Source organism: Aethalodelphis obliquidens, unplaced genomic scaffold (assembly GCF_003676395.1).
Source record: "Aethalodelphis obliquidens isolate GAN/ISIS:26980383/991018 unplaced genomic scaffold, ASM367639v1 scaffold50, whole genome shotgun sequence".
Classification (NCBI taxonomy): Eukaryota; Metazoa; Chordata; class Mammalia; order Artiodactyla; family Delphinidae; genus Aethalodelphis; species Aethalodelphis obliquidens.
The window spans coordinates 3,436,870-3,463,219 of NW_020837994.1; the positions used below are offsets into that span (position 1 = coordinate 3,436,870).

General features: G+C 37.0%; 1 protein-coding gene across 13 annotated transcripts in view; it reads left to right on the top strand.

Annotated features, from left to right (window-relative positions):
• The first annotated feature begins 226 nt into the window (after window positions 1-226).
• EMSY (EMSY transcriptional repressor, BRCA2 interacting) overlaps window positions 227-26,350 on the top strand; it is an 81,281-nt gene continuing 55,157 nt past the window's right edge. For 4 of the 13 annotated variants that reach the window (XR_003428071.1, XM_027083451.1, XM_027083452.1 and 1 more), the window contains exons 1-8: window positions 227-352; window positions 2,065-2,173; window positions 7,408-7,507; window positions 8,993-9,067; window positions 10,404-10,445; window positions 13,927-14,102; window positions 15,716-15,868; window positions 17,806-18,065. Coding sequence is in view for 12 of the 13 variants with exons in the window: in XM_027083451.1 (XP_026939252.1) it covers window positions 2,104-2,173; window positions 7,408-7,507; window positions 8,993-9,067; window positions 10,404-10,445; window positions 13,927-14,102; window positions 15,716-15,868; window positions 17,806-18,065 (876 nt within the window). In the remaining variant the exon portion in view is untranslated. The other 9 variants (XM_027083442.1, XM_027083446.1, XM_027083449.1 and 6 more) reach the window with 6 other exon arrangements.

Here is a 26,350-nt window from a genome sequence, read left to right on the forward strand (position 1 = left end):
GGGCAAGCCAAGGAAACTACAATCCCAGCCTTCCTTGCGCGTGCACACCAAGAGCGAAAGAGGAGGGAGTTTGGGTTCGGACCACAACTCCCAGCACCCCTCGCGATGTCTCTCCTTTCCTTTCAAAACGTGCAGGAAAAGAGGGACAGAAGAATGGAGGCCTTCTGGTGTCCGTTCTCCGAAAGGCGGGAAAGGCGAACTACACCTCCCGACTGGCAGCGCGCGGCTGCGCCTGCGCCTTGATACCTGTCGCCATCTTGCCCCTTCTGAGGCACAGCAAACAAACCCAATTCCTGGTGTCCCCTAGTCTTGGCGGAGGAGCCTTTTAGATGAGCCCAGAAAGGCCGGGCAGGTGGGTGATTCTTAGACAGGGTGCTGGGAAGAACTGGCAGGATAGCCAGTCTGGAAGAGCGCCGGGCCAAGCATTCGGAGCCCGGCTTGGGGCGCCCAACCCCATCCTCCGTTGTCTCCTAACGGGATCGTGGGGCTCCCGAGGTGGGCTGAGGGGGACTCTGGCAGGCCTGGTACTGAGATTGCTGGGGTCCAGCTCTGGGGGCCTCCCAGTGAGTCTCGGTCGTCTGCCTGGCTGTCCGAGCGTCTACTCTTTCTCTCCGTTGTCCTCTCCGCTGAGGAGGGAGAGAAGCGCTGATGCCTGCCGGAGCCCCTGACTCCGGCTACTGGTCCTGAGAGGGCTTCGGTCGTGAGCTTGACATTGGGGTGAGCGCTGAGCGGCACCGGTGAGGAGGGTGGGCGGGCTGCTCTTGTTGTGGTGCTGCGAGAGAGTGCGTGTTTGGGGAGGGGGCGGGGCGGGCTTGCCTCCTTGACACTTGAGTGGGGGAAGGATTAGACAGGATTCCGGTTCTCGGAGCGGGCTCCGGCAACCTCTGCCCAGGTTTCCAGTGCGATGCGGCCCCGCAATGGGGTCCGCCGGCGGGGACGCGTCGGGATGCTGTGACGTGGTGCTTGATTCCGGCTGCCGCCGGCCGCCTCCAAGATCCTGTCGGGAGGCGGGGACTGGCTTGTGGAGGGAGCGGATTCCTTTGGCTCTGCCCCTTCTTCCTCCCCACCCCTTTTCTTTATGTCATTCTGCCGGCTGGGGCGCGCACTCCAGTTCTCCTTGCTCTGGGTTGGTTCTTAGATGAGAGGACTATGGGAAGTAGGGGGAGGGGGCTCAACTTCAGGCGTGGAGTTGGAGTTAGCAGTCCCAGCTCTTGGAACGGGAGATAGCAGTTATTACGGGTCGATGCCTGACTCCTAGACGAGACACTGAGCTCGCTTATTCATACGTTCACTCGCTCATTCATTCATTCATCCATATTACTTGCTCTTCTCAGTCATTCATCTGTTTATTTAACAGATATTTACAGCGGATCTGCTGTGTGCTAAGCAGGTATAGTGCAAGGGCCCAGAGCTGTTGTCTTTTTCTCTAGACCAGGGAATTCCCAGTACCAAGTTCCTGACATCTAAACTTTTGGTAAATGTTTTTTTGAGGACTGCTGGGTGTAAATTCATGTTTCATTGTTAAGACTCGAGGAGAAAGTACTATATTAAGTTCCATTAACCCACTTAACGTCCTAGGAACTTTACGTATTTTATTTCATGTAGCTCATAATGAGAAAGCCGGCAGAAGTCAAGTGACTTGCCCAAGGTTACACAGGTAGTGGCATCTATTTATGAAATAATGTGTCAGCCACTAGGATAAGAACTTCACATACACTGTTATTTAATCCTCATAACAAACTGATTCATAAAATCTCTGTTTCACAGATGTGTAAAGTTTATGTTCAGATAGGCCAATCTACCCAGGATCACACAGCCAGTAAGTTGAAAGATTGAATTAGAACCTATATGTGTCCAACGCCTATGCTCTTTCCACTATGATAGGCTGGAATAGTAAGCTCGCATATGGTTAAATTCTTCATTTGTCAGAAGTTGGAAAGCATGGAGGTGAAATAGGATTGTGAGATATTCTTACTGGTTTTGCTTCTTAGCGTGTGGATCTCCACGTGAGTGGGCTTTTGAATGTACTTTTGTAATTTGAGTTTTTGGTTTTTGTTTTGGTAGGGAAGACAAGCTCTTTGGGGCTACCAAAAAGAAGCAGCAATGCCTGTTGTGTGGCCAACGCTTTTGGATCTCAGCAGGGATGAATGCAAAAGGATTCTTCGAAAATTGGGTATGATTTTCATTTTTGATGTTTCATGCCTCCCTGTGATCCTTTTCCCTTTCTGTTTGGGTCATGGCTGTTTGCATGGATATCATATTTCATGATGGTTAGAAATTCTTTAGAGGTATAGTTCTTGTCTTACTCTGTTACTTCTCTACTGCTTTGTATAGTGCTTTGTACACAGTAGATGCATGAATCATATTAATAATAATAGCAGCTAAAAGTTCTTCAGGGCTACTGGGCTATTCTGAGTCCTTTACATTCAGCACCTCATTTAATCCTCATTCAAACCAAAAAGATAGGTATGTTTCTTCTTTTGTCCCCGTTTTACAGATGACAGACCTGAAGCTTAGAACCCGAAGTAATGCTGATAGTAAGTCATGGGGTCAGAATTTCAACCCAGGGAATAGGATTCCAGTCTCATGTTAACATACTTTTAACCTTCATGAATGTATGTGTGAATTACATACTGTTTCTGAATTCTAAGTTAATGTAAGCTATGCTGACTTTAACAAATTATATTTTACTTTCAGTAATAAAACACCATTTACGCCTGTAATGAATTATTTAGTGCTTCTTTTCCTTTAGAGCAGCCTTTCTCAACTAGCATTTAGGGAGAGAATTAAGCCCTAATACTAAGTTATCCATTGTATGTAATGAACTAACTTTTTTCATGCATCTAGAATGGTATGTATTATCCTTGGGAAAATTGAGAAGAAAAGAGTTATTCAAATCATTTTCTTTATTCTGTGGTTTACATGAGTATCCTTGGTTGAGAAATGCAGCCTTAGACTGTAAGGTCCAAGAAGGAACCTTTTTGTCTTATTTACCACTGTAGTCTCAGGCCAGCACATAGTAGGGACTCAGTAAATGAAAAAGTAATTTGAAAAAGAATATTAGATGTTTTGGCAGTGGATAGGAATTATTTAGATATCTCTGACTTTGAAAGGGAAAGTGTGGACCTTGAATTCAGATAGACCTGGGGTCTTGGTCCTGTTACTAATGACCGACATGATCCAAGGACAAGTTGTTTAATCTCCCTAAATTTATTGACACTTTTGTAAATGAAGGACAATAATATCTGCCTCATAAGTTTAAGTGGATTAAGTGTATATAAAAAGGGCCTATCACAGTGCCTGACACATGAGTATATAGCGTTTTAAAGCAGTTGCTTTCAGACATTTATTTATTTGCAGGTGAATCTTTTCTTCAAAGGAAATCTTTGTTGGGAATTCCTATGCATAAATCTGAATCATAGCAAATATGGCCCTGCCTGCTAATAACCTTTGCCCTTTTATTTCCCCTTAGGCCACTATGAGGATTTCTATATTTTAAACTACTTCTTAGCATTGTATTTTGGCACCTCTAGAGAGGTTTTTTGTTTTGTTTTGGGGTGGGTTGTTTTTTTTGGGGGTCAATTATTCTTTTTTTTTTTTAACCTTATATCCAAACTTTTAGTAATTCGAGGGTGATTTTCTACACACTTATATGCAATTGCTCTAACTTGCTAGCTACCGGTCATAAAGTTGGATTTTTATTTATTTCATAGCTGAAATAATTGCAGATCACAACTGAAGTTGACTGCATTAGAGTTTCTGGGCTTTTGGGACCTTGAATCAAGAGATTATGTTTGAATATAAAAATTGTAACCTTTAAGTCTAAATTTATCCTTAATTTTAGTCAGAGTTGTGTGGGTAATATTGCTGAAGAGCTGCTTCTATACAAAAGAAAACAGCCTTCCTAGAGGGTAACATCATCATCTTTTGGGAGGTGAGCCTTGAGAGTGATTTGCGGAAAGACTTCCTCCCCACCCGTTGGCTCATTATCATAACAGTGAAACCTTTGAATAGCTTTCAAACACTAGCTCTAGGTCCGAAGTTTAGAGAAGGTACTGCATTTAAAAATTAGCTTAAAATATTTTAAGAATTAGCTTTAAGGGGCTTCCCTGGCGGTGCAGTGGTTGAGAGTCCTCCTGCCGATGCAGGGGACATGGGTTCGTGCCCCGGTCCGGGAAGATCCCACATGCCGTGGAGCGGCTGGGCCCGTGAGCCATGGCCGCTGAGCCTGTGCGTCCGGAGCCTGTGCTCCGCAACGGGAGAGGCCACAACGGTGAGAGGCCCGCGTACCGCAAAAAAAAAAAAAAAGAATTCATTTTAAAACAATTCTTTTTAAAAATGTTATAAATTATTTTAACATCAGATGCTAAACATTACATTTTACTTAAGTGTAGAGAAATTGGGATAGAGAATTTCTTTATGATACACTGAACATACCAGTGATAGATAAATGCTTCCTTCCTTCTATCCTGCCTCTCCCCTGCCATATTTTTTTATGACCACTCCTGAACTGTAACTCTTACATGAGGCTTTATGAACTGTAGTATAATTGAATGGCTGGTTTTTTTAAATGGAACGGGTTGAGGGCTTTATAAAAATAGTTTGGCAAATCTTTTGTTTTCTGTGTTTTTTCGTGTGTTATTTTGTTATACTTATGCGTCATTAGAGTTAACACTGTAATAGAATGGTACCAAAAATAATACCAGAAATTCAACTGAGTTTGATATTTGTCAGAATCTTAGGATTCTCATCAAATGAAATCCACAAATGTGAATGAGGTTGGGAAGCTAGTAAAAGTTCTTTACAATGAGTGAGTTTCTCATTGAATGAAGGGAGGAGGTATGCATTGGATTGTGTAGCTATGAGAACTGTGTTCTGAGTTACAGTTTTGTGTGAGGTTGCCACCTCTTTTGTGCATGACTTTTTAGTTGGACTTGGAATGAGACTTGAGATGTCAAGAATCTTTGTCTTTCTTTAGTTAATTTCACTTTTTTTGAAATATTGTGAAATAGTGAAATTTTGATCATCATAAATTCCACAGGCCAAAAGTGAAGATTTTCCTCAAACCACTTCCTCTCTCTGACCTGTCCATTTCTTTTTATGGTATTGCCATTCTACTAAATATCTTGGAAACTGAAAAACCTGATTCTTTTCCTTCTGCCATTCCTTCCACATTTAATCAATCACTGAGTTCTATCAAAAACTTTTTAGACTGGAAATGGTGGCTTTTCTTAGTCTGGCCCCAAACAGTTTTTCCATTTTTATCCTTGTTGGATTTTAATCACCTTGAGGATAAGGACTTTGTTTTGTTCATATAAAGATTCTCCATGGTACCTCGTAGTAGTAGTGTTCAATTAGTAGTTTGGTTTGAATTAGCAACTAACCAAGTATGGACATATTTTTACTTTCCCTAGTGTAAAACTCTCAAAATAGTCACTATTACTGGAAGTTTAATGTCTCTGTGAAACATTATATGCTCTTTTACTCTCTCTGTTCCTTTTGCACATTTGCATTTCCCCCACTGCCTGCCTAGAGCACAGTTCTCTTTCTGATTAAAGCTTATGCTTCCAGACTAGATGATGTGTTTTTCTTCTGTGCCTTTACCACTGTATTAGAATTGTCTGATGACTTGTTTCACTGTAGCTTTATTCTAGAGTTAACTTCTTAAGGGCAGGATTTAGCATACTATCTGGTATATATAATAGGACTCAATACTGATTTGTTGAATAAAATATTCCATAAATGGGGCATAAACATTTAGATATAGTGGTTTCTTAGTTATCCCCAGTGTCTTTCTGAACTCTACTTTAGGTCCTAATAAAAGCTGAAATATGTGTTTCCTGGAACAAAGTATTTCCTTCACTACTCCAGAGAAGCAGAGTTTGGCCTTCCAGAGAGACCACATGAAACATCTACGTAATATCCAGCCTAGATTGAACATGCAGGATGTTTACACATGGGATAATTCAGTTGGACCAGACATTTCTATTTAAGCTCACTCTTCTATATAAAGTCTTTTCTTTTGATAGAACTGTGAATAATATGAACTGAATGAGGCTGCTGTTTTATTGTTGGTGTAGTACCTTGGATGCAGGTATGCATGCCTTAATTATTTGGCTAATATTCAGTATCTGTTGTATGTAAGGCGTTGGCAAATACGGTAGCAACTTGAATTGAGTAAGAAGTTAACTGTAGTCTGGACACTTATTTCCCATCATTTTGTTTTGCTCAGGTATACTTGTCTCATAGTGTTAATGGTTTGAAACAACTATTTTATTATTTCTCATGATTCTATGGGTTACTTGTCTTGCCTGAGCTCTCTCATGTGGCTCTATTCAGCTGGTAGCTTAGCTGGTTAATTGGGCTCAGCTGAGGTGGCTGGGCCTCTCTCTCCATGTGACCTTTCATCCTGGGCTTCTTCATAGCTTGGTGATCTCAAGCTTACAAGAGAGCAAGGTCCTGTGTCCAAGGTTGCTATTTGCCTCATGTATGCTGATGTTCCATTGGCCAAATCAAGTCACATGCCAAGCCCAGAGTCAGTGTGGGAGGGACTATTGGAAGGTGGTACACGAGGAAGTACACTGAGAGGCAGGCATGGTTCATTGGGAGCCATTGAGGGCTTTTTGGTTTTATATTTTAACCACTACTAGGGACTGACAGTTTCATTAAATAACAGTTGTTGCTGTGGAAAGTTAGTGAAATGAAACTGTCTGGCATTAGGGTTCAGTGTATTATGTCCTGATTGCTGTAAGAGCAATTCATGTGTGCTAATCTGCCTTAGTCATTTTGCTGGTGGTTTTTATAGATGCAGAGGATCATAGAAATGGAAGTTACCTTCAAAGTGTCTTCTAGATAAAGAAACTGAGGATCAGAGGTGAGAAAGGACTTGTCCAAAGTCACACAACTAGTGTCAGTGCTGGAGCCAGAATCTGGTCATTTGACTCTTGATCCAGTAGTTTTTCACTTGCACACTATTCACAGATAGAATATAGGTCAAATTCTTAGACAAGCCTAAGGAATTATTTCAAAGTTTGGCCAGTAAAGGTACCTATCAATAATGCTAAAAACTTCTCTCATCAGCCTTATTATATCATTTGGAACCTGTTCCCAGGTGTTGGTAGCATCTGAGTTGAATGTTCTTCAGGATGATGCATAAGACGAAATATTTACCATTAGATTTTTCTACCTAAACTTTTTATATACATGACTTCTGTGAGGCAGTAAAAAAGAAAATAAGATTATAAAAGCCACATTTTAACCTATGGTTTTAGATAAAATTTTTGAGAGGACATTAATGAAATATTTGCGTATTGGTTTTTAGGTTTCCTGCCCTGAAGTTTCACTCTATGTAGCCATAGTACTTAAATATTGATGGCCTATCTTGATAAAATAATTTTCTTCTTCTAGAATTGGAGGCATATGCTGGAGTTATCAGTGCACTTCGGGCACAGGGAGATCTCACCAAGGAAAAGAAAGATCTTCTTGGAGAACTCTCAAAAGTTCTTAGGTAAATTATCATAAAAGTTTGTGAGAGATGAGTCTAGAAATTTCATTTTGAGGTGTTTCAATACTTTTCACTCTTAAGGTGAAGACAGAGGTGTCAAGTTGTTGGTGTTTAGAGATCCCATCCCAGTTGTGTGCTTTGTTACAGAAAATTTTGTAATTTACCATTTATTATGTAATCTAATCAGAAAAGGTTTAAGGCAGGTTATCTTAGGTTTGGGCCGCTTGGAAAAGGGAGGTATTTTTGACCTGGGTGAAGGAAAGAAGAGCTGGCAGCGACTGGATAGGAAGATCTAGAGTGGCCCAGTGGCATTTGTTAGGGGGTAGAAGGAGACACTAGGAAGTTGTTGTCTTAATTTATAGAAATGGGTGGTGATTAATAGTCATAGCCTTAGGGATAGTTTATCCCTTCAGCTTCCCACTAGAGTTAAAAAAATTCATTAAAAAAATTCTGGTGAAAGGGATTCTTTGATACTTTGCCTTGATCCATTCTTAACATCTTACATCAGTAAATTCAGTTCTGTTTTAACTGAAGTTTCCTTTCTACATTTAAGACCATTTTGTCCTATTCTTTTTTTAAGTGAAAATAGGGAAGAGATTTTTTTCCTGCATTTAATTAACATTAAAATAGGGATGTTATTAAGCCAAATCATCAGTCTTATTGCCTCCATACTTAACAATTTATATTTTTTGTTTGTTGTTTACATTGCCTCGTAAATTTCTGCTTTCCAGCCCCTTAAATATTTTAGTCCGTGATATAGATTTAACTTAGCAATAAAGATTACACTTTTAAGGGTGCTATTCATTTTATTGAGTATTTATGAATGGAATGGGTATAGCCTTTTTTCAGTTGTTTAGATTTAACTTTACATGTATTTAATCAGGATCAACATAAGTACATTTTTACTATAGTGGTAACATGATACAATGTAGAATACACACAGCTCAAGTGTTGAGTAATAAAGGAGTAATATCCTAGTGTCAAGTTTCATAGCATATATCTACAGGAAACATTATCTTGCCACTTTCATTTCTTTATTATATTCACTAAACATAAAATTATAGACTCTTAAGCTTTAGAAAGGACTTTAGAAGACTTTCTTCCAAGTGCCAAAATCCTCTTCTCAGTAACCATGTTAGGGGTCATTCAGTGGCTTTTTACATTTAGATAACAGGAACCTCTGCTAATCTCGAACATGGTCTGATATTTCTGAGTTTTGGATGTAATGACTTGATATCAAGCTGAATTTGTCTTCCTGTGATTTCTAATTTGTAACTAATTCTCTCTGCAATTACACAGAATCATTCTGAATCCTTTTCTATGACTTTAATTAAAGCATTTGAAGATATATATTAGGCCCCTATCTATATCTTTTTACAAATCAATTTTGCCCCCCCCACAAGCAAAATGTTGACTTAAACATTAATAAAAGTATAGAAAAGAGCTGCCTGCTTGGCAGAGTTCTATAATGGCTATTTTTTTTCATAGCATCTCAACAGAGCGCCACCGTGCTGAAGTTCGGAGAGCAGTAAACGATGAACGGTTAACAACAATTGCACATAAGTAAGCCATTAGTCATACCACCCCTGATTTTTCATGACGTAGTATACCGTAGTTTTGAAAGTCTTCCTATTGTGTAGCAGATTCCTGAGTCTTTTATCTTGATAGTAATATCTCTGTACTCAGGGATCCTGACCATAGCTGTGTTAACTATTTATTCAATTGGTTATGTTTTTGCATTTGGTTAGGCAAGCTTTAAGTACTCAGGTCAAATCCTGTTGCAGTGTAATCTCTGTATAACTAAAGGCCTCCACAGTTTAGCAGATGATTCCTTTACTCGAAGCAAAGTTCAAGAAGAAAGTAGTGTGCTCCCCAAATTTGACAGCCCCTTAGAGTTACTTTGTAATAGTATTTGATATGTATATTGCTTTATAAATAGGCATTATAAATTTTTTAACTGACTAATATTTCATGTATTTTGAGATTCAGCAAAAAGATTGTAAAATATATGTTCTGCTTTTAAGAAATATGACTACAGTATACCTTAATTTACTTGGAAAAGCCAAAAAAATAAAATTGTAAAGGATTCTTATCAAACTGTTTTCAGATCATTATAACTATTTGATAGATGGGGTGGAGGGTGGTGGAAGACACAGACTGAGCATTAACAGTATGTATGGAGACAGTGCCTCCTGAAAAACAGAAAAGAACAGAAATTATCCTTTAAATGTTAATGCAAGATGGTAGGAACATTTTATAAAATAAGGTATGTTATAGAATATTCATCTGTTTTTTATTTTTATGTTTTAATGTGAAATAAAACTAAAGGAAAAAATTCAGTACATTTCCATAATGTAATAAATAATGCTTTTAACCCAATTGGCAGTATCGTATTGACCCTGAAGATCCATTAGCTTCATGTGGTGCTTTAATGTTACTGATTTTACTTGACTGATAAAATGGGGTGCTACCTTTTTAACTGTGTAGTTTGAAAGTTAAGCTGTTTGAATTTGGAGATTTTTCAGTGGTTGGTATGTATGCACTGTAGAAATTTGAAAATTTTCCTCTAGCATCCTTAAGTATTTACTTGTTAGGCCAACATGGCTAAAACATTCACATATTGTGTTCCTTCTTTAAATGCTCTAAACTTTTAAATTGGGATACTCTAAAAATAGTAACTGAGCCTAGATTCTAATTTGAGAACTTGTAATAGGAAACTTATGTGCTAGGTAATAAAGAAGTAGATAATAGTTTGCGTTCAGAGGCACTTAGAGACAAAATTAGTACCTTAAAAGCATTGGAACAGTATTGTGGGGCAGTTAGTTGTAAGTTGATGCATCAGTTTCATACTTAAAGATAACACTTATTTAGTCTCCTTTTCCTTTTTTCCCCTTTAAAGAATGAATTTATCCTTATATTTGGGTGAAAGACCAAGTTACAGGTATGCAAATAGGTTATTATTATTTCAGGCTTTTTCTTGTATTTATTTCAAAATTGAAGCTCTCAATTATTCAGGGGCACATATTCCATTTATGAATTAACTGTGCCCCTTGCTTTTACTTCTCTTCCCCTCCTCCCCTTCCTTCCTAATACTGCCCACCCTTTAGCTATTTTGCTGCTTGAAAGTACCTCTAGTCAGAGGGTGGGAAGGGAGAGGAGGTGAAAATTTTAATTACTCATTTTACTACTTGTTAGTTGTCCTGGGAGAGGTTTGATGGAAGAACTTACAAGTATTTGCCAAAGTATTTTTGGGTAATATGTTAGTTTCTTTGATCTGTTTGACCTCTCCCTTTCCCTCCTCTCTCTGTTAGCATGGATAATTGAGAGTTGGCTTCTATCTACCTGTTTCCTCTTTTTTTCTCTCCTTTCTGATTTCTTTAACACATAAATTTAATTTTTTGAAAACCGTTTACTTCAGTGTATAATTTTAAGCTACTTAGGTCTTTCTATACTCCTGTTTTAATATTTTATATTGTGGTTTTAGTTCGACCAGACGTCGTATTTACTTGTTGAGCCCAAGGGTCAATGAGTGGGGAATGGTGAGGAAGACATAGATCCCTCATTCTGTCCGTCTCCTCTGCCCTCTTTCCCTCAAAAGTAGTAACAGAACCTAGTTCTAAAGATTATCTATAGGAGGGCTTCAAACTCTGAGCCTGAAAAAAGTAACTTGAGCCAAGGAGGAATGCATCTGAACTGACTGCATTCCCTTTCTCCTCTCCCTTCCCTCCCCCACTCAAAACAGCAGCTTAGGCCAGAAGGAATGTGGTTGAAAGGTAAAGAGAAAGCCAAGAAGGTTGAGCACAAAGGAGATGGAAACAAAAGGAGTGGAGTGTCTGGGATCAAAGAAAAGCCTTGCTTGAACCATAACACGTGTTTATTATTTGGCATGAGACCATTTATTAAGTTTGATACTCTAATTCAGTTTTGAAACATGTCAGAATATTATAGTATTAAAGCCTGGAATGTCAAGGGGCTTCACAGTTTTTAATTGGGCCACTCTTGCCAGCATTGTATCTAAATAAAATGGCTATCCAGAATTACTATTCTCTTAACTCCTTTTCCATCAGCCAGACATTCATGGGATGCTGTTTAAGTTTCTGTGTGAGGATGAGGATTTCATGCTGGTGCGCTGCATACCAAAGGATGAGAGGGCCAAGGTAGTTCCACTAGTATCTTGTTAGACTTCTCAGAAAAGGGGCTGGAGCCAGGTTTCCACCCTCCCTTGCTATATTTAGTATAAATAGAGAGGAGTTCTTTGAAATTTAGGAATCTCAGGAAAGCCCTGGAATAAGATGTTTACAGAAACCTGTAAAATTCTATCTAGATGATTTGTGCAACTAATGCATATATACACCCTCATTAGTAAGCAAAATAGGAATTTTGATCTAATTCTAACATGATGTTTAATTTTTCATTCACTTAAAAAAAGTTTGAATGTGTTTGCCTGAGTAGAAATTTGGAAGATTTATAGATCTTTCTAAAAGTTGCAGTTGTATCTTTTGCACTGCAAATTCTGTCCTTTCAATAGCATATATATTCATGTATTTTAAATTATTAATCTTCCATAATTTCTGCCACCATTTAACAATGTACCAGGTAAGTGTAGACATCACTTTATTTGTATGGTAAACTCTCACCAAGCAAATTTAGTAGTGATATTCTAATAAAATGATAGCAAACTAGGAGTAAGCCAAGAAAATGCTGAATAGCTTTTAGAATTTTTTCCTTTGACAATTAGCAATAGGTCTGTTTCTGTCTCTCTTTCTTGTTTGTACGAATTTTGTTTCAGAACTAGCATCAATTGGAGATTGTGTGATAACAAATTTGTGAGGGTTATTGGGGTAAGAATCCCTCTTTCCCATGTCTTAGGTAGGACTATGTTATACCATGAAGGAATTTGCAGATTTCCCACTGTAACTCTATTGAATTCATCAACTCCTAGAAATTCCTTTCTTGACTGAGTGTAAATTCTTCTCAAGTTGTAAAGTAATTTATTTGTTCCATTCAGTGAAAGTTACTAGTGATTAGACAGCAGTGCCCACTTAGTATAATTCAAAGGCAAAAGTTAGACAAAACACATCTGAAAATTTTTATACCTTCCACTTGTGATGTGGCAGTTGTTTTCAGTAGCATGATGTATGCTTGTTGAAGGAGACATTTAGTAGCTGTGTGACCATAAGCAAGTTATTTAACCTCTTGGTAATTCAGTTTTCCCATCTTAAAAATGGAGATAATTATATTACCAATTTCATAAGATTGAAAGAATTGTATGAGTTAATACATGTAAAATGTTTAGAACAATGCCCTACATATACTAAGTGCTAATTGATGTTAATTTTCATCATTACCATCATCATCATTATTCCACTATCCACTAACAAGGGCTTTTGTGTACTCTATCTAAATTTGAAGAATCAGTGGACCTACAGAATCTCAAACTCTAGGTTGGGTTGTAGAATCTTTGGTTTTGAAAAAGATGCAGAAATACTTCTGACTTAGTGAAGAGGTTGATTGATTGATTGATTCTGGGTGAATTTTAAACCTCGACACTAATCATTAGTCAGGAAAAATGATACCACTACCTTTTGTGGAGCCAAGCCAAGGGAAGTGAACAACTGTCTTTTCATATTTCAACCTCTGTTTGGATTCCTAGGATAAAATTTGCTCAAGAAATTGAGTAAAACTGATAATAATGTCTGCTTAGGGGTAGAGTTCAATTGCCTCAAACATTCCTTAGAGTGAAGAATGGTATAAATAAGTAAAATTAAAGTAGTGGCAGGTTTCTTGCAGTGTCCTCACATCTAGTATACTTTTTTTAACAGGAAGGTTAGTAATATAACACACTGTCAGTGACACATGCAGTGATATATACAGCTCCCTTCTATCCCCCAGTACCTAGTCTCCCTCGTTTACTGCCTCAGTTTCCCTTGTTTGAAAGCCTTAGAACCTCTGGCCATGCAGGCAGTTAGGATAATTTTACAAAAGTTCAATGAATTCCACCCTTAATTATTCAGGAAAATCTGATTTTTGAAATAATGAGTACTTTTTACCTTTTTAGCTTAATTATAACATTAAGTTCTAAAAGTTAGTAGAAATACTAGTTTTCGTTAGCAATACCAGATTTAAACTAATGAAAATAATGTTGATATTTATTTAAAAGGCATGGGACAGTTTTTCATAGTTTCAATTATGTTCATTATAAGATTCAGATTATGGAATAAAATGTGTAAAAATCTAAGTGTGTGTGAAATTCCTTGAATTCTGATTATTATTCATAATTTTGATCTTGCTTGCTTAAAATAAAGCCTCTCCTGTTCACTCAGGGCACTTTTTCTAATTTAAAAAGTTATATTTGAGTGTATATATTTGCTTCATTTTTAGCAATTGAGAACTCTTGTAGCAGTGTTTTCTTTTTTGTTTAGTATGTCTGGACCTAATAGCTCTTCAGAATGGTCCATTGAAGGTCGTCGATTGGTACCCCTGATGCCTCGGCTGGTTCCCCAAACTGCCTTCACTGTAACAGCTAATGCTGTTGCCAATGCAGCTATCCAGCACAATGCATCTCTTCCAGTGCCTGCAGAAACAGGAAGCAAGGAAGGTGAGTAGAGAAATAGTTCTGTGTGTAGAAATGACTTTTCTCAGATTCTTCAAGAAAAGTTGTCTTATTTTTCATCTGTTTTTGTCCAGTGTTTAAAAGTTGTGAAACATAATGAGCAACACTTGTTCTGAAACGAGAAACTGCCAAGTTTTTAGTCTCAGCCAAAATTAAATATCCCTTTTGTTCAAAGTGTGGATTATATTAATCACAAAATTGCCAAAAGCCTTCTTGGAATGAATTTTTTCATATGAGCGTGTCTTGTTAGAAGTGGATAAGAGGCCTTAACAGGTGACATGGAAAATTAATAAGATGATAGAAGTCATTTATCTGCTGAAGAAAGATGCTGAACTGATTCTTTAGAAAATAAAGCTCTGTTTTTGTCTTCTGGAATCAGTGGTATATGCTGCTTCTCTGTTCCAGTCAATGTGCTGAATCTGTTAGGGGTTACGTGGCCGATGGGGATGGCTTTCTTATTGTTATTTAATCTAATAATTGATACATGCTTTAAAAATCCTTGGAGTCTCCTGAGGTCACCAAGAGTAATATTAAATTTGAGAGCGCATGTTTGGGTTGACTTCGGTAGCTTAGTTTGGTGTTACATGAAAATGACCCTGAAAATAATGCAGTTGTCAGATTACTTTGCAGAATTGTCTTTTCTTGACTAGCAATGGGTTGTGGAGCAGAAGAGACATTCCTTTCATACGTGCCAGACTCTGTTTTACACGGAAGGAAGCTATATTTAGGGAGAGACAGTTATCAGTGTGCAAACTTGGCCTCCACTGAGTTCCTGTTTTCTTTGTTGCAGGAGAGCTATCTTTCTTCTCTTCCGACTTTTGTCTTTTCTGTTTACCACCTCTCTGGTTCACTGGAAAGAATATAGAATTTTCAATAGTCTAATCTATGTTTGAATCCTAGTTTGCCATTTCTTTGCTTTGTGACCTCCAGCAAGTCTTTTTAGCTTCTGTGAGCCTTGGGTTCCTCATCTTTAAAATGAGGATGTAGTGTTGTGAGAATTAGTGATAATATATGGAAAGGATTTAGCATAATGTATGGTACTCAGTAAATAGTGCCTATGAGCTACTTCTGCTTGTTGTTATTCAATAAATTGAAATATGATGTTGTCATTACCTTAGTTATTATTGCACTGCTTAGATGGCAAGTGACTAGTGAGTTGTTTATGATAAAAGAAACTTACCTTGTTTCTCTCCAGGAGCCAAGTTGGAAATTGCTATGGTTAGGGAAAAATTATCCATCACTCCATCACTGATGCTGCTATTAGTATTAAAAAAGAATACAAGTATATGCTTTTTGTCCAACTCCTGCCATGAAGGAAAAATGATTTTCATTTTTCTCAGTTTTAAACTTGGTTTCTTTGTAACTGTCCTCTTCTCCATTGTCAGTGTCACCTGTAGACAGCTGCGAAATACTTGGGGGAAACCTAGTTAAGTGATGATTTTCAGGAAAGCTTATTAATACGTTTTAACCTAGTACTGGCCTCTAACTTCTGATTATATAAAAGTGTTAAAATTGGCCTGCAGAAAAAAAATAATTTTACTGTATGCATGGACAGTTTTGGTGAAAGTTAACAGCAGACTTTTTTATCGTTCCTTCAGTAGTGGTTTGCTATTCCTACACAAGTACCACGTCAACCCCAACCTCTACCCCTGTTCCAAGTGGCAGCATAGCAACGGTTAAGTCTCCAAGACCTGCCAGTCCTGCCTCCAATGTAGTTGTCTTGCCAAGTGGAAGTACTGTTTATGTCAAAAGTAAGTGATACTCTCGGTGTTATCAGGGCCATCTTGACTAAAAGCTGCAGCATAGGCTCTGATTAGATCTGCCTTCCTGATTAATTCATTGGTCCACTGGCTATTAGCAGTGGTTAGTTTTTGAAGGTTGTAAAGAATTCCTTTCTTTACATGTAACTAGGTATATATTGCTTTTTAATCAGTTCTGGGGGTTGAGAAATTACTTCTTTTTTGTTTTCTGTGGGGAATCTGCCTTGAACAGTGCTATACTCTAAGATTCACTTGTTTTGGTTTTCATGGAATAGAAATGTGAATAGAAACTAAAGGAATGTGCTTATGTCATTTATGTAGTGTTTACTCCTATAATGTAATCTTTGTAGTGTTTTAAAAAATTATTTTTGTACCATATCATTCAACTGTTAAATTCAGTGAAGCATTCTAGAGAGTCCTTTCATATTTCTAGTTGACTGTAATTTTTTGAAATTTATTTGCAATTTTTAACCCCTTTGATTCTACGCTGTGAAGCAGTTTAATGTCCAGTTCATTTTTTTTTTTTAATGTCTGTTATGTCAGTATTGATTTGCTTTTGGTATCAACTGGAGATCATTAATATTTGACTTTCATTTTTCTCAGTATAGTTATAAACTTGATTTCTTTGTAGCTTTTAGAGATGGACTTAGCTGTTTTAGACAAATGATTTTAGGTCATTTTCAGTCTTGCTTAGGGTTTAAAAATTGAGGGTATAAGGAGTTATGTTTTATTACCAATTCCATGAGTCATTTTTTAAATGTCTGCTTTATAGAGATTTCCTATGTATATTGCAAGGTTTTATGTTTCTCACTTGATTTTTTAAAAAAGTACAAAAACAGTTGAGGCTTTAGTGCATTAAGAAAAAACTAAGAATCTGGGAATATTAAGTTTATATCAGATTTCTGTGGATTTAGCCAAGATGATCTTTTAAAATAACCATAGAGGTCTATTTTTTAATTGTTTTTTTAAATGTTGAAAGTGAATTCCAAACATGAAGAAACCATTTCACACAATATATAGTTTGAAGTAACAGGAAGTTTATTGTTTCATTCTCAGAAGTCACACAGGCAACATTAGTTTGAGATATAATTATACATTCACCTAACTTCATATGTGCAAGACACTATACCAGGGAAACAAACCGATAAGACTTAGTCATTGTCCTTTGGGAGCCCCTTAATAACAGGAGATGTGCAGACTGACAGCCACATTACCATGGGGTAAGTGATACAGAAGAGAATGTACAAAGTGCTTTATAAGCTCAGAGGAGACATGAATTCGCTTTGCTTAGAGGAGTAAGGGAAAGCTTCACCGAGGAGATGGCTTGCAGGATCATGATTGCTGGATGATGAAGAGGTCATTGAATGTATGTGGTGTTCCCCAAAGAACAGTAGTATATAGAGACTCCAGATGGATAGAATATGTGATAAGGTGGCTTTGGGGAATGGTGAGCAGTTTAGTGTGCCAGGATAAGGTGGGTGGAATAGGGTATTGTGTTCTTAGAAAGATATGGGACCTTGAATGATAAAGAAATGATTTTTGTGCCTCATCTTGTAGGGAGATAAAAACTACTAAAGGATTTGAGGCAGGGCATTGGCTTTATTAGATGTGTGAGATTTTTATAGCTGGTAGTAGGATGAAGGGTAGAATGGAAGTGGAGAGATTAGAAGCACGTACACCTTTTAGGAGGTTGTCGCTAAAATACAGGCAGAAGATAAGAAGGCCTGACATGGCCATAGGGTTAAAGAAAAAAGGGAAGGCATTCAGAGACAGCTTCCCTGAGGGAGGATTGATAGAACTTACTGTCTGATTGGGCATGAGTCAAAGGGAGAGGTCAAGGATGACTGATGATGCAATGATTTAAAAATAAAGTATAAAATACAAGGTTATATTGCTATAAATGTAGCAATATTGTCACTGCCTTACAGGTGTTAGCTGTTCAGATGAAGATGAAAAACCCAGAAAACGAAGGCGAACAAACTCTTCTAGCTCCTCCCCCGTTGTCCTAAAGGAAGTTCCAAAGGCTGTTGTTCCGGTCTCAAAGACGATCACTGTACCTGTGAGTGGCAGTCCTAAGATGAGCAACATCATGCAGAGCATTGCCAACTCCTTACCACCCCACATGTCTCCTGTGAAAATAACCTTCACCAAGCCATCAACACAGACAACAAACACAACAACACAGAAGGTACGTGGTGGAGGGAGTCTGTCTGCCAATTGCTGTTTTTATCTCTTTCAGTCAATATGATTCAGATTTAACAAACATGCACTGAGTGCTTACTATGTGCTTGGCATTATGGTGGGAATGTTCACATCTCTTTCTTTAATTCTGCACATAAAGCTTTGGGTTAGGTATTATTATTTCACTTTTTGTGTATATTTTTGTATATGAGGCTCAGAGATGCCAAATGACTTGCCTAATATGACACAGCTAGCAGATCTTCTAAGACTTTCATTATATTTTACCATTGTGATTCCATTTGGGAAATAATTAAAATATAAAGGATTCTTTCAGCCTGTATTTGGATAACTTTACCTTTAGGAACTTAGTTCTTATATTGCCAGAGTAATGAAGTTGTCAGAGTTAGGTGTTTCATAGATGAAAGGAAGGATATGATTAAGTGAATAATTGTTATCTTCTTTTTAATTCTTAAATGCTATCATTAATTCATTTCTAAACTCTTCTGTCAGTATGTTCAAATCATCAGTATTCTGTCAATTTTGTTATTAGAGCCCTCTACTTGCCACACTGATCTGGATGCTGATGGTACCCTAGGCTTGTTATATACCTCTGTGTCCGAGATCTCCCTTCACTTTCATTCTGATCTTCCTCTTTCTTGGTTTATTTACTGATTTACTGGAGCATATCTTCCAGTAGCTTCTTGGTATATGGGTGGGATGGAAAGTAAAGTTTTTAAGACCTTGTATGGTAGACTGAAAATTTCTTTATTCTACCCTCCTACTGTTTTGATGTAAGTTTAACTAGGTAAGTATTCTAGGTGAGAAGTCATTTTCCTTGAGAATTTTGAAGGTATTGCTTCATGGGCTGTTGGCTTCCAGTATTGCTTTTGAGAAGCCCAGTAATGCCATTCTAATTCCAGATCCTCTTTTTCTCTTGGGAGAAGTCAGAGTTCTGAAAGTTCAAGGTAATTTTCCTTGGTGTGGGTCTTTATTTTATCCATTGGGTTACATACTCAGTGGCCCCTGTTATTCTAGAATAACACTCATAGAATAACACTCATATCCTTCCATTCTGGGAAATTTCTTGAATTATTTCTTTGATTTTTCTCTGTCCTCTCTTTTTGGATCACCTGTTATTCTGGATGTTGAATGACTAGATTGATCCTTTAATTTTTCAGTCTTTCTCACTCCCAATTTCCATTTGTTTGCTTTTTCTACTGTAGTATAGTAGTTAAAAGCCTGGATTTTAGAACTAGACTTCCTGAATTTGAATCCCATTTTATGCTACTTACTAGCTATGTGACTTTGGGAAAACTAAACTCTAGACCTAAGTTTTTCTCTTGTAAAATAGGGAAAATAATATATCTATTTTATAGGGTTTTGGGGTGTAAATAAATGAGATAATAAATACAAACCAGTAGAACAGAGCCTAGCACATAGTAAATGCTCTGTAAGTATTATTTTCTTTATCTTTTAACTTTATCCTTCATTACTTCTCTGGAATTTTTCATTTTTGCTATCCTATTTTAAATTTCTAGTAACTCTGTCTGGTTTTCTGAAAGTTTCTTTCTTTCTTTTTTTTTAAAATAGTATCCTGCTCTTTCATAGTCACTATGTTCTCTTTTCTGATGATATTCATGATAATTTTTTTTGATGTTTTCTTCTTTCATGTTTTCTCTCTTACCTGTAAATTTCTTTTATTTTTTCATTTTATCTCTTCCATTTCAGTTTCCTTAAATGCTGGTTGTGGAAACGGACACTAAAAGCTGACAGAAGGCTCTGTGTGTAGGGTGGGACATGCTGACTTTCATTGTAGGTTGAGCTAGCTGGGCTGTTTTGTTGATGAACACCCGCCACCCCTTTACCTCCACCAGTTGTCATTCTCATTAGGGCTTTTTCATGGACTGGACAGTTTGCTCAGAGAAGAATCTTCCAGTCTTTTGCCTACAGTAGTAAGCCTGTCTGCTAGTATTTTGGGAGTAAAGGCAAGGAGTGGGCTGGATAGTCTCATCATTCAGTATATAGACTTTACCTAACCTCTCTGTTTTCAGCATAGCACCTACCTGCCTCTGCCTGGTATCATCAGATTCCTTTGGATTCAATCTCTCCCTCAAGAGAATAAGTTTTAAGTCTTCCTTGAGGATAAGGGAGGATAGCTGGGGATCTTAATGCTGCTTAAACAGATTTTCAACTAATTTACATCTTTTTAGTCCCACTTTTATCCCCACTTCAGAAGTATCTGGTGTTCTCAAATTACTGAGTCTTTCTGTGGTTCTCTGAAAGCTGTCTTGTTTTTTCTTCTGTTTGCTGTCTTAGGTTTCCACTTTCTTGAATATGCTTGATCAGTTACTACTTGTCTGTTTGTTTTCCACTTTCCAGAAGTTGATAGCTATTGTCTCCTTTCCATTTTGACCTTATGGGTTTATGTGCCTCTTCTAAAAAATCCCTTCATACTGTTTTAGAGGGATTTTGGGGAAGGAGTAGAGATGAATTCTTGTTTTCAATAGACGGTCTTTCCTACTTTTAAATCTTCAGGTTCATGATAATTTTCATTTAAAGAAACTCCTTGAGTTTCTTGGAAATATGTCATTATATAATATATAAAAAAATTACAATTTTCTTAACAAACTAGAAATGACAGTGAGTTGATCTGTGTAATATAATTCTAGCTTCAGTCTTAGGATGAGGCATTATAGTTTAGTGTTAAAATCAAGTAAGAATTTTTTTAGTCAAAGAGGCCTGGATTAGAACCTCAGTTCTTCCAGTATGACCTGAGATAAATTAGTCTTTCTAAATCTGTTTACCCATCTGTGAGATGAGAGTAATGCCAATTTTATAAGGCTGTCGTGAGGATTAAATGGGATTGGGTATTTTAAAGTACAGCATGATGTATGTACTCAGAAAATGTTAGGTCCCTTCCCTTGGAGGTATTTTATGGAAAGCAGTGTTACCTAACTTTATGAACTTTCCAGTCTTCTTTGGTAGACCTATATAAAAATATTTTAATAGAAGGGGTAAACCTATAAGTGAAGTCAGTGAACTTTAAAAATAAAAATTAATTGCAGTGTTGAGAATGTGCTGTTCCAAATAATGAATTTATCAGTTCACTGAAGCTTACCCCTTAATATATAGAAATTGACTATTTTTGGTGATTTCTTAAATGTTACACTGAACATAATTTTTGTATTTAATGGCTCCAAGGTAATCTTTCTGAATATCAATTTTTATATATTATTATAATATTGCTTTCTGGGCAAGCTGTATATTAGGTGTCTTCAGCCTGCTATACTCTAAGAATTTTTAAATCTACTTTTGTAATTTTTTACTACCTTCTTTGCTGGATCTATTTTATCAGTAATTCTTCTCTCTTCTCCCCCTTCTCATCTTCTCTTTTAATTTGATATTTGAGAAAATAATGCAGCAAAGTTATAGCTAAAAGAGTACCCATCTCAAATCCATGTCCTTTTATTTCCTTATTCTGTTTTGCTTATAACTAGTTGACATTATATTTATTTATTTCCTATTTCTCCCATAGAGTATAAATTACTGAAGGTAGAGACTTTGTCTTATTCATTACTATTCCGTAATGTTTAGAACAGTGCCTGACATGCAATAGGTGTTGACTAATATTTGTTGAATGAATGAATGAATAAATGAATAAGTATATCTGGTTCCAGTACTGGCTCTCCACCTCTCTTGAGCCTCAGCTTCCTTATAAAACAAAGATAATAATAGTGCTTACTAGATAATTAAATGAGATGATTCATGGAAAGTGCTTAACATAGTGCTTATGATGAGTGTTCAGTAAATGTCACCTAACATTATTAACTTTCCAATCTTCTTAGTTGACCTATGTAAAAATACTTGTAGTAGATGGGGGCTCACCTGTAAGTGAAATTGGTGAACTTTTTTTTTTGATTCACTGACGTTACCATATTTTAATTTTTTCTTTTCTTCTGAATTGTCAGTTGAGAGTGGATGGTTGAGATTGTCAGACTTGTAATGCTCATAAGAGGACATATTTATCTCCAAAGTCATATATGAGTCATACCATGAGATTCCAGGCTCAGAACCTTAGATTTGTCCTACTGTGTTTAAAAAATAAACATTTAAAACAAATTAAATTAAAAATAAGACTCATTCAGGGCTTCCCTGGTGGCGCAGTGGTTGAGAGTCCGCCTGCCGATGCAGGGGACACGGGTTCGTGCCCCGGTCCGGGAAGATCCCACATGCCGCGGAGCGGCTGGGCCCGTGAGCCATGGCCGCTGAGCCTGCGCATCCGGAGCCTGTGCTCCACAACGGGAGAGGCCACAACAGTGAGAGGCCCGCATACCACAAAAAAGAAAAAGAAAAAAAAAAAAAAGACTCATTCATTCCACAAATATTTGCTAAGTATCTATTATGTTCTAGATATAAAACTGTACTCTTACTTCATGTGTACTCAGTGCCATTACTTTTGTTATTTCTTGGACAAACTGAGTGTGGGTAGGACTAATAGATATTTTTTGGGATTTTTTGTGTGTTTTTTGTTTTCCTTTTGCTGGATAATTGGATTTTTTTTGAAATCTCTGTAAGGCTGTTGCCATTATACATTCACCTTGGATTTCTCACAAATCATATGGAAGTCAACTTAGGAAATTACTTTAGTTAAAGTTACTTTTACATTAAGTATAATTACTTATGAATTTGTGGACTTGATTCAAATTCAAGTAGGTCATATATTTTCAGGGTAGACAAATTTCCACCTGTGTTAATGTGGTGCCTTCATTTTGAGTATAACATTGGTACAACACTTATATAAACAAAGCAACAGAATATAGCTTTATGCTTTCACATGCTTGATTGATATTTTTCATTTTATCCTTAGGGTGCAAGTCCCAGCACTCTTAAGGAGTTTTTGTGAGTGCTAGAAGGTCAGTAATTTGAATTATGGCCTGAATAAACACTGTTTGGTTCACTTGGTTTCAAAATCCCTTTGTTTCCCTTGTTGTAACATGTAACTAAAGTGCAAGTAAATTTTCTTCAAGGTGGATCTCTAATTTTGGATAACCCCTTTTCAGATCAGAAATTAGTTTGTAGACTGAAATCTCAAAATATGTTTTATCATTTGTACCTGTAACCTAAAACGTGCTCTCAAAGACTCTAGATTTATTTTGCTGAAGTTATTGTCTTAATGTTAGAAGTCTACATGCATACTCTAGTTCTAAAATTGCAAATGTTTGACCCAAGTGTGAATGCTTCCCCTTCCCTACCCATGACAGAGATTGTTTATTAACTGTGGCCTACTTTCCTGCCAAGCCTTGGTGAATCCTCAGCTGTGTCACAGAGTCCTTATAAAAACTGTACTCTAGGAAGGCACTACTATTAGTTCAGAATTGGCAAATATGAAACCTACTTGCTATTACTACTCTTAATTGGCTTGGCTGTGCTAGTAACTGTGAGCTCTTTGGATTCTCAAGGGTATCAGAATTTGGGAAAAAGATATATAAAATTTTTTAATGAAACAAAAATAGAGTACATTAAAATAAATTTCCAGTTTGATTTGATCTATAACACCTTTACTGATATCCTTCTAACATTTATTAAGTAGTAATAACAAGATACTAATAAGTACCATTTGTGAACTGCCAAATATTGACCACCTGCTATGTGCCTAGCACTATGTTAGATGCTTCACATCATTATCTCATTTAATCCTTATAATGATTTGCAAGGTAGGTATTATTATCCCTATTTTATAGATGAAAATTGGAACCCAGAGATTTTAACATGTCCAGGGCCCTGCCATTTGTTAGTGGCAGAGGCAGGATTCAGCTCAGGTTCATTTGACTCTTAACTTCTGGTCTTTTTGCCATATTAGTCTACTTCTCGGTTTATATGATGGCTGATGGTTGTGTTTGTAATAGTGCTATATATGTGTTTACTGGTTGAGTCTATGTAGAAGTATGCTGGTCAACTCTATAGAGGTGTTTGCTGGTCAAGACTTGTATGTCTCTCTTGACTCCTCAGATAATCAACAAACTCCTTAAAGTAATGGACACATACTTAGAATTCTCTAACACTGAAATATATCATTATGATGATATAATCAAAGCTTCTTTGAGATGTCAATACTGAGTACAGACATACTCAGTAAGTTTGACTGACTGATTTAATTTCAGAACTTCTTTAGGACTGGTACAAAAATGCAAAAGAATTTCCCCCTTAAATTGTTTGGATTTTTCAAAACAATTTTCTCTCCTAGGTAGGTGAAAATAATTTTGGTGAAAGAGGAAGAAGACACTCTGTGTTGTTTGGGGGTATCATTAAACTACCATTATACTTGCCCAGAATAAAACTGATACTACGGATTTATAAGTAATTTTTGTGTTCTCAGCTGTAAAATGGGGATAATAATAGTATCTCTGTCATAGGATTGTTGGGAGATTTAAATAGGCCAATGTGTATTAGCTCTAGGAGCTAATCTTGTTTCTGTTCTTTTCCTCAACCCTGCCATTTCCATACATCAAGTCCTGTTGACTCTACCTCTTAAGATAATCTGAATCTGATCACTTCTCTTTATTTTGACTACTAACACCCCAGTCCAACCAGCCTCTACCATTTCTTGCCTAGTCTACTGCAGTGGCTTCTTTACTAGTTTCACTGCTTCTGCTCTTACCTCTTACCACATAGCAGCTAGAATGATCTTTTAAAATATAAATCAAGTTTTGTTGTTTCCTTACTTAAAATCCTCTCATGGCTTCCCATTATACTTAGTATAAAACTTAGATTCTTTACTCTGGTTTACAAATTTGATCTGGACTCTGCTTACTTTTGCAACCCCTCTTTACCCTATATGCTTTTGCTATACTGGTTCTCTTTTCTGTTTTCAAATACATCAAGCTAATTCCTACCTTAGGTCCTTTGCCCCATCCTGTTCTCTCCGTCTGAAATGCTTTGTCCCGTATCATCTACACTTTTCTAGTCATACTGGCTAACCTTGAAGTCTCTTTCCTGCCGCTTTTTTCCTCCATTCTGTGTATCTATGAGCAAATCCTGTTGGTTTTACCTTTAAATATATTCAGAATCTGTTCACTTTTCATCAGTTCTACCACAAACATTTTGGTCATTGAAAGAGCCTCCTAATTTGTCTGCCTGTTTCTACTGTCTCTGCCCTGCTGTACTTTTCACCTAGCAGATCAAGTAATGCTTTTTTAAAAGTACTTTATTTTTTAGAACAGTTTTGGATTTATAGGAAAATTGAAAAGATAGTACAGAGAGTTCTCATATACCCTGTATTCAGTGTCCCCTGTTCTAAACAATTTATATTAGTATGGTACATTTGTTACAATTAATGAACCGATATTGATGCATTAATATTAACTAAAGTCCATGGTTTATTCAGATTTGTTTAGTTTTTACCTATTGTCTTTCTCTGTTCCAGGATACCACATTATATTTTCTTGTCATGTCTCCTTAGGCTCCTCTTGGCTGTGAAAGTTTCTCAAACTTCCTTGTGTTTGATGACCTTGACAGTTTTGAGGATTACTAGTCAAGTATTTTGTAGGATGCCCCACTACTGCAATTTATCTCATGTTTTTCTCATGATTAGACTAAGGTTATAGGTTTTTGGAAGGAAGACCACAGAGATAAAGTGCCATTTTCGTCATAACATGTTGATATGCTATCAACAAGATCTTACACCACCTAGTCCCCCATTACTTTGCTAAATCTGTCTCCTACTGCTCTCTACCTTATAAATTTCAATCCCGTTCATTAGGGTCCTAGAGGTTTCTTGAACATACCAAGCTTGCTTCTGCCTCAGGGGCTTTGTATTTGCTACTCCTGCTTCCATTGGATGCTCTTCCTCTAGGTAGCAACATGGATCAACCCCTACTTCTAGTTTCTGCTTAGTTGTCACCTTATCAGAGAGATCTTCATTGAATGTTTTATAAAAAATCATGCACCACTTCCATTTTCTTTTATTTCCTGCCCTGCTTTATTGTCTCTTCCATTTATCTCTACATGACATATATTTACTTTTTTATTTGTTTATTGTTTTTCTCCCCTTACTGGAATGTAGCTCCATGAAAATAAGAACTTTGTCTGTTTTGTTCATTCCACTATCCTCAGCCTCTAGAACCATGCCTGGCACATAGTAGATGCTCAACAAATATTTATAAATGAATGACTATCCAAATTATTTTCTAGAAAAATTGTGCCAATTTATACTCCCTAAGCAGTATATTGAAATGCTTACTTTACTTGATCTTGTACAGCATTGAATATTGTCTATTAAAATGTTTGGTTGGT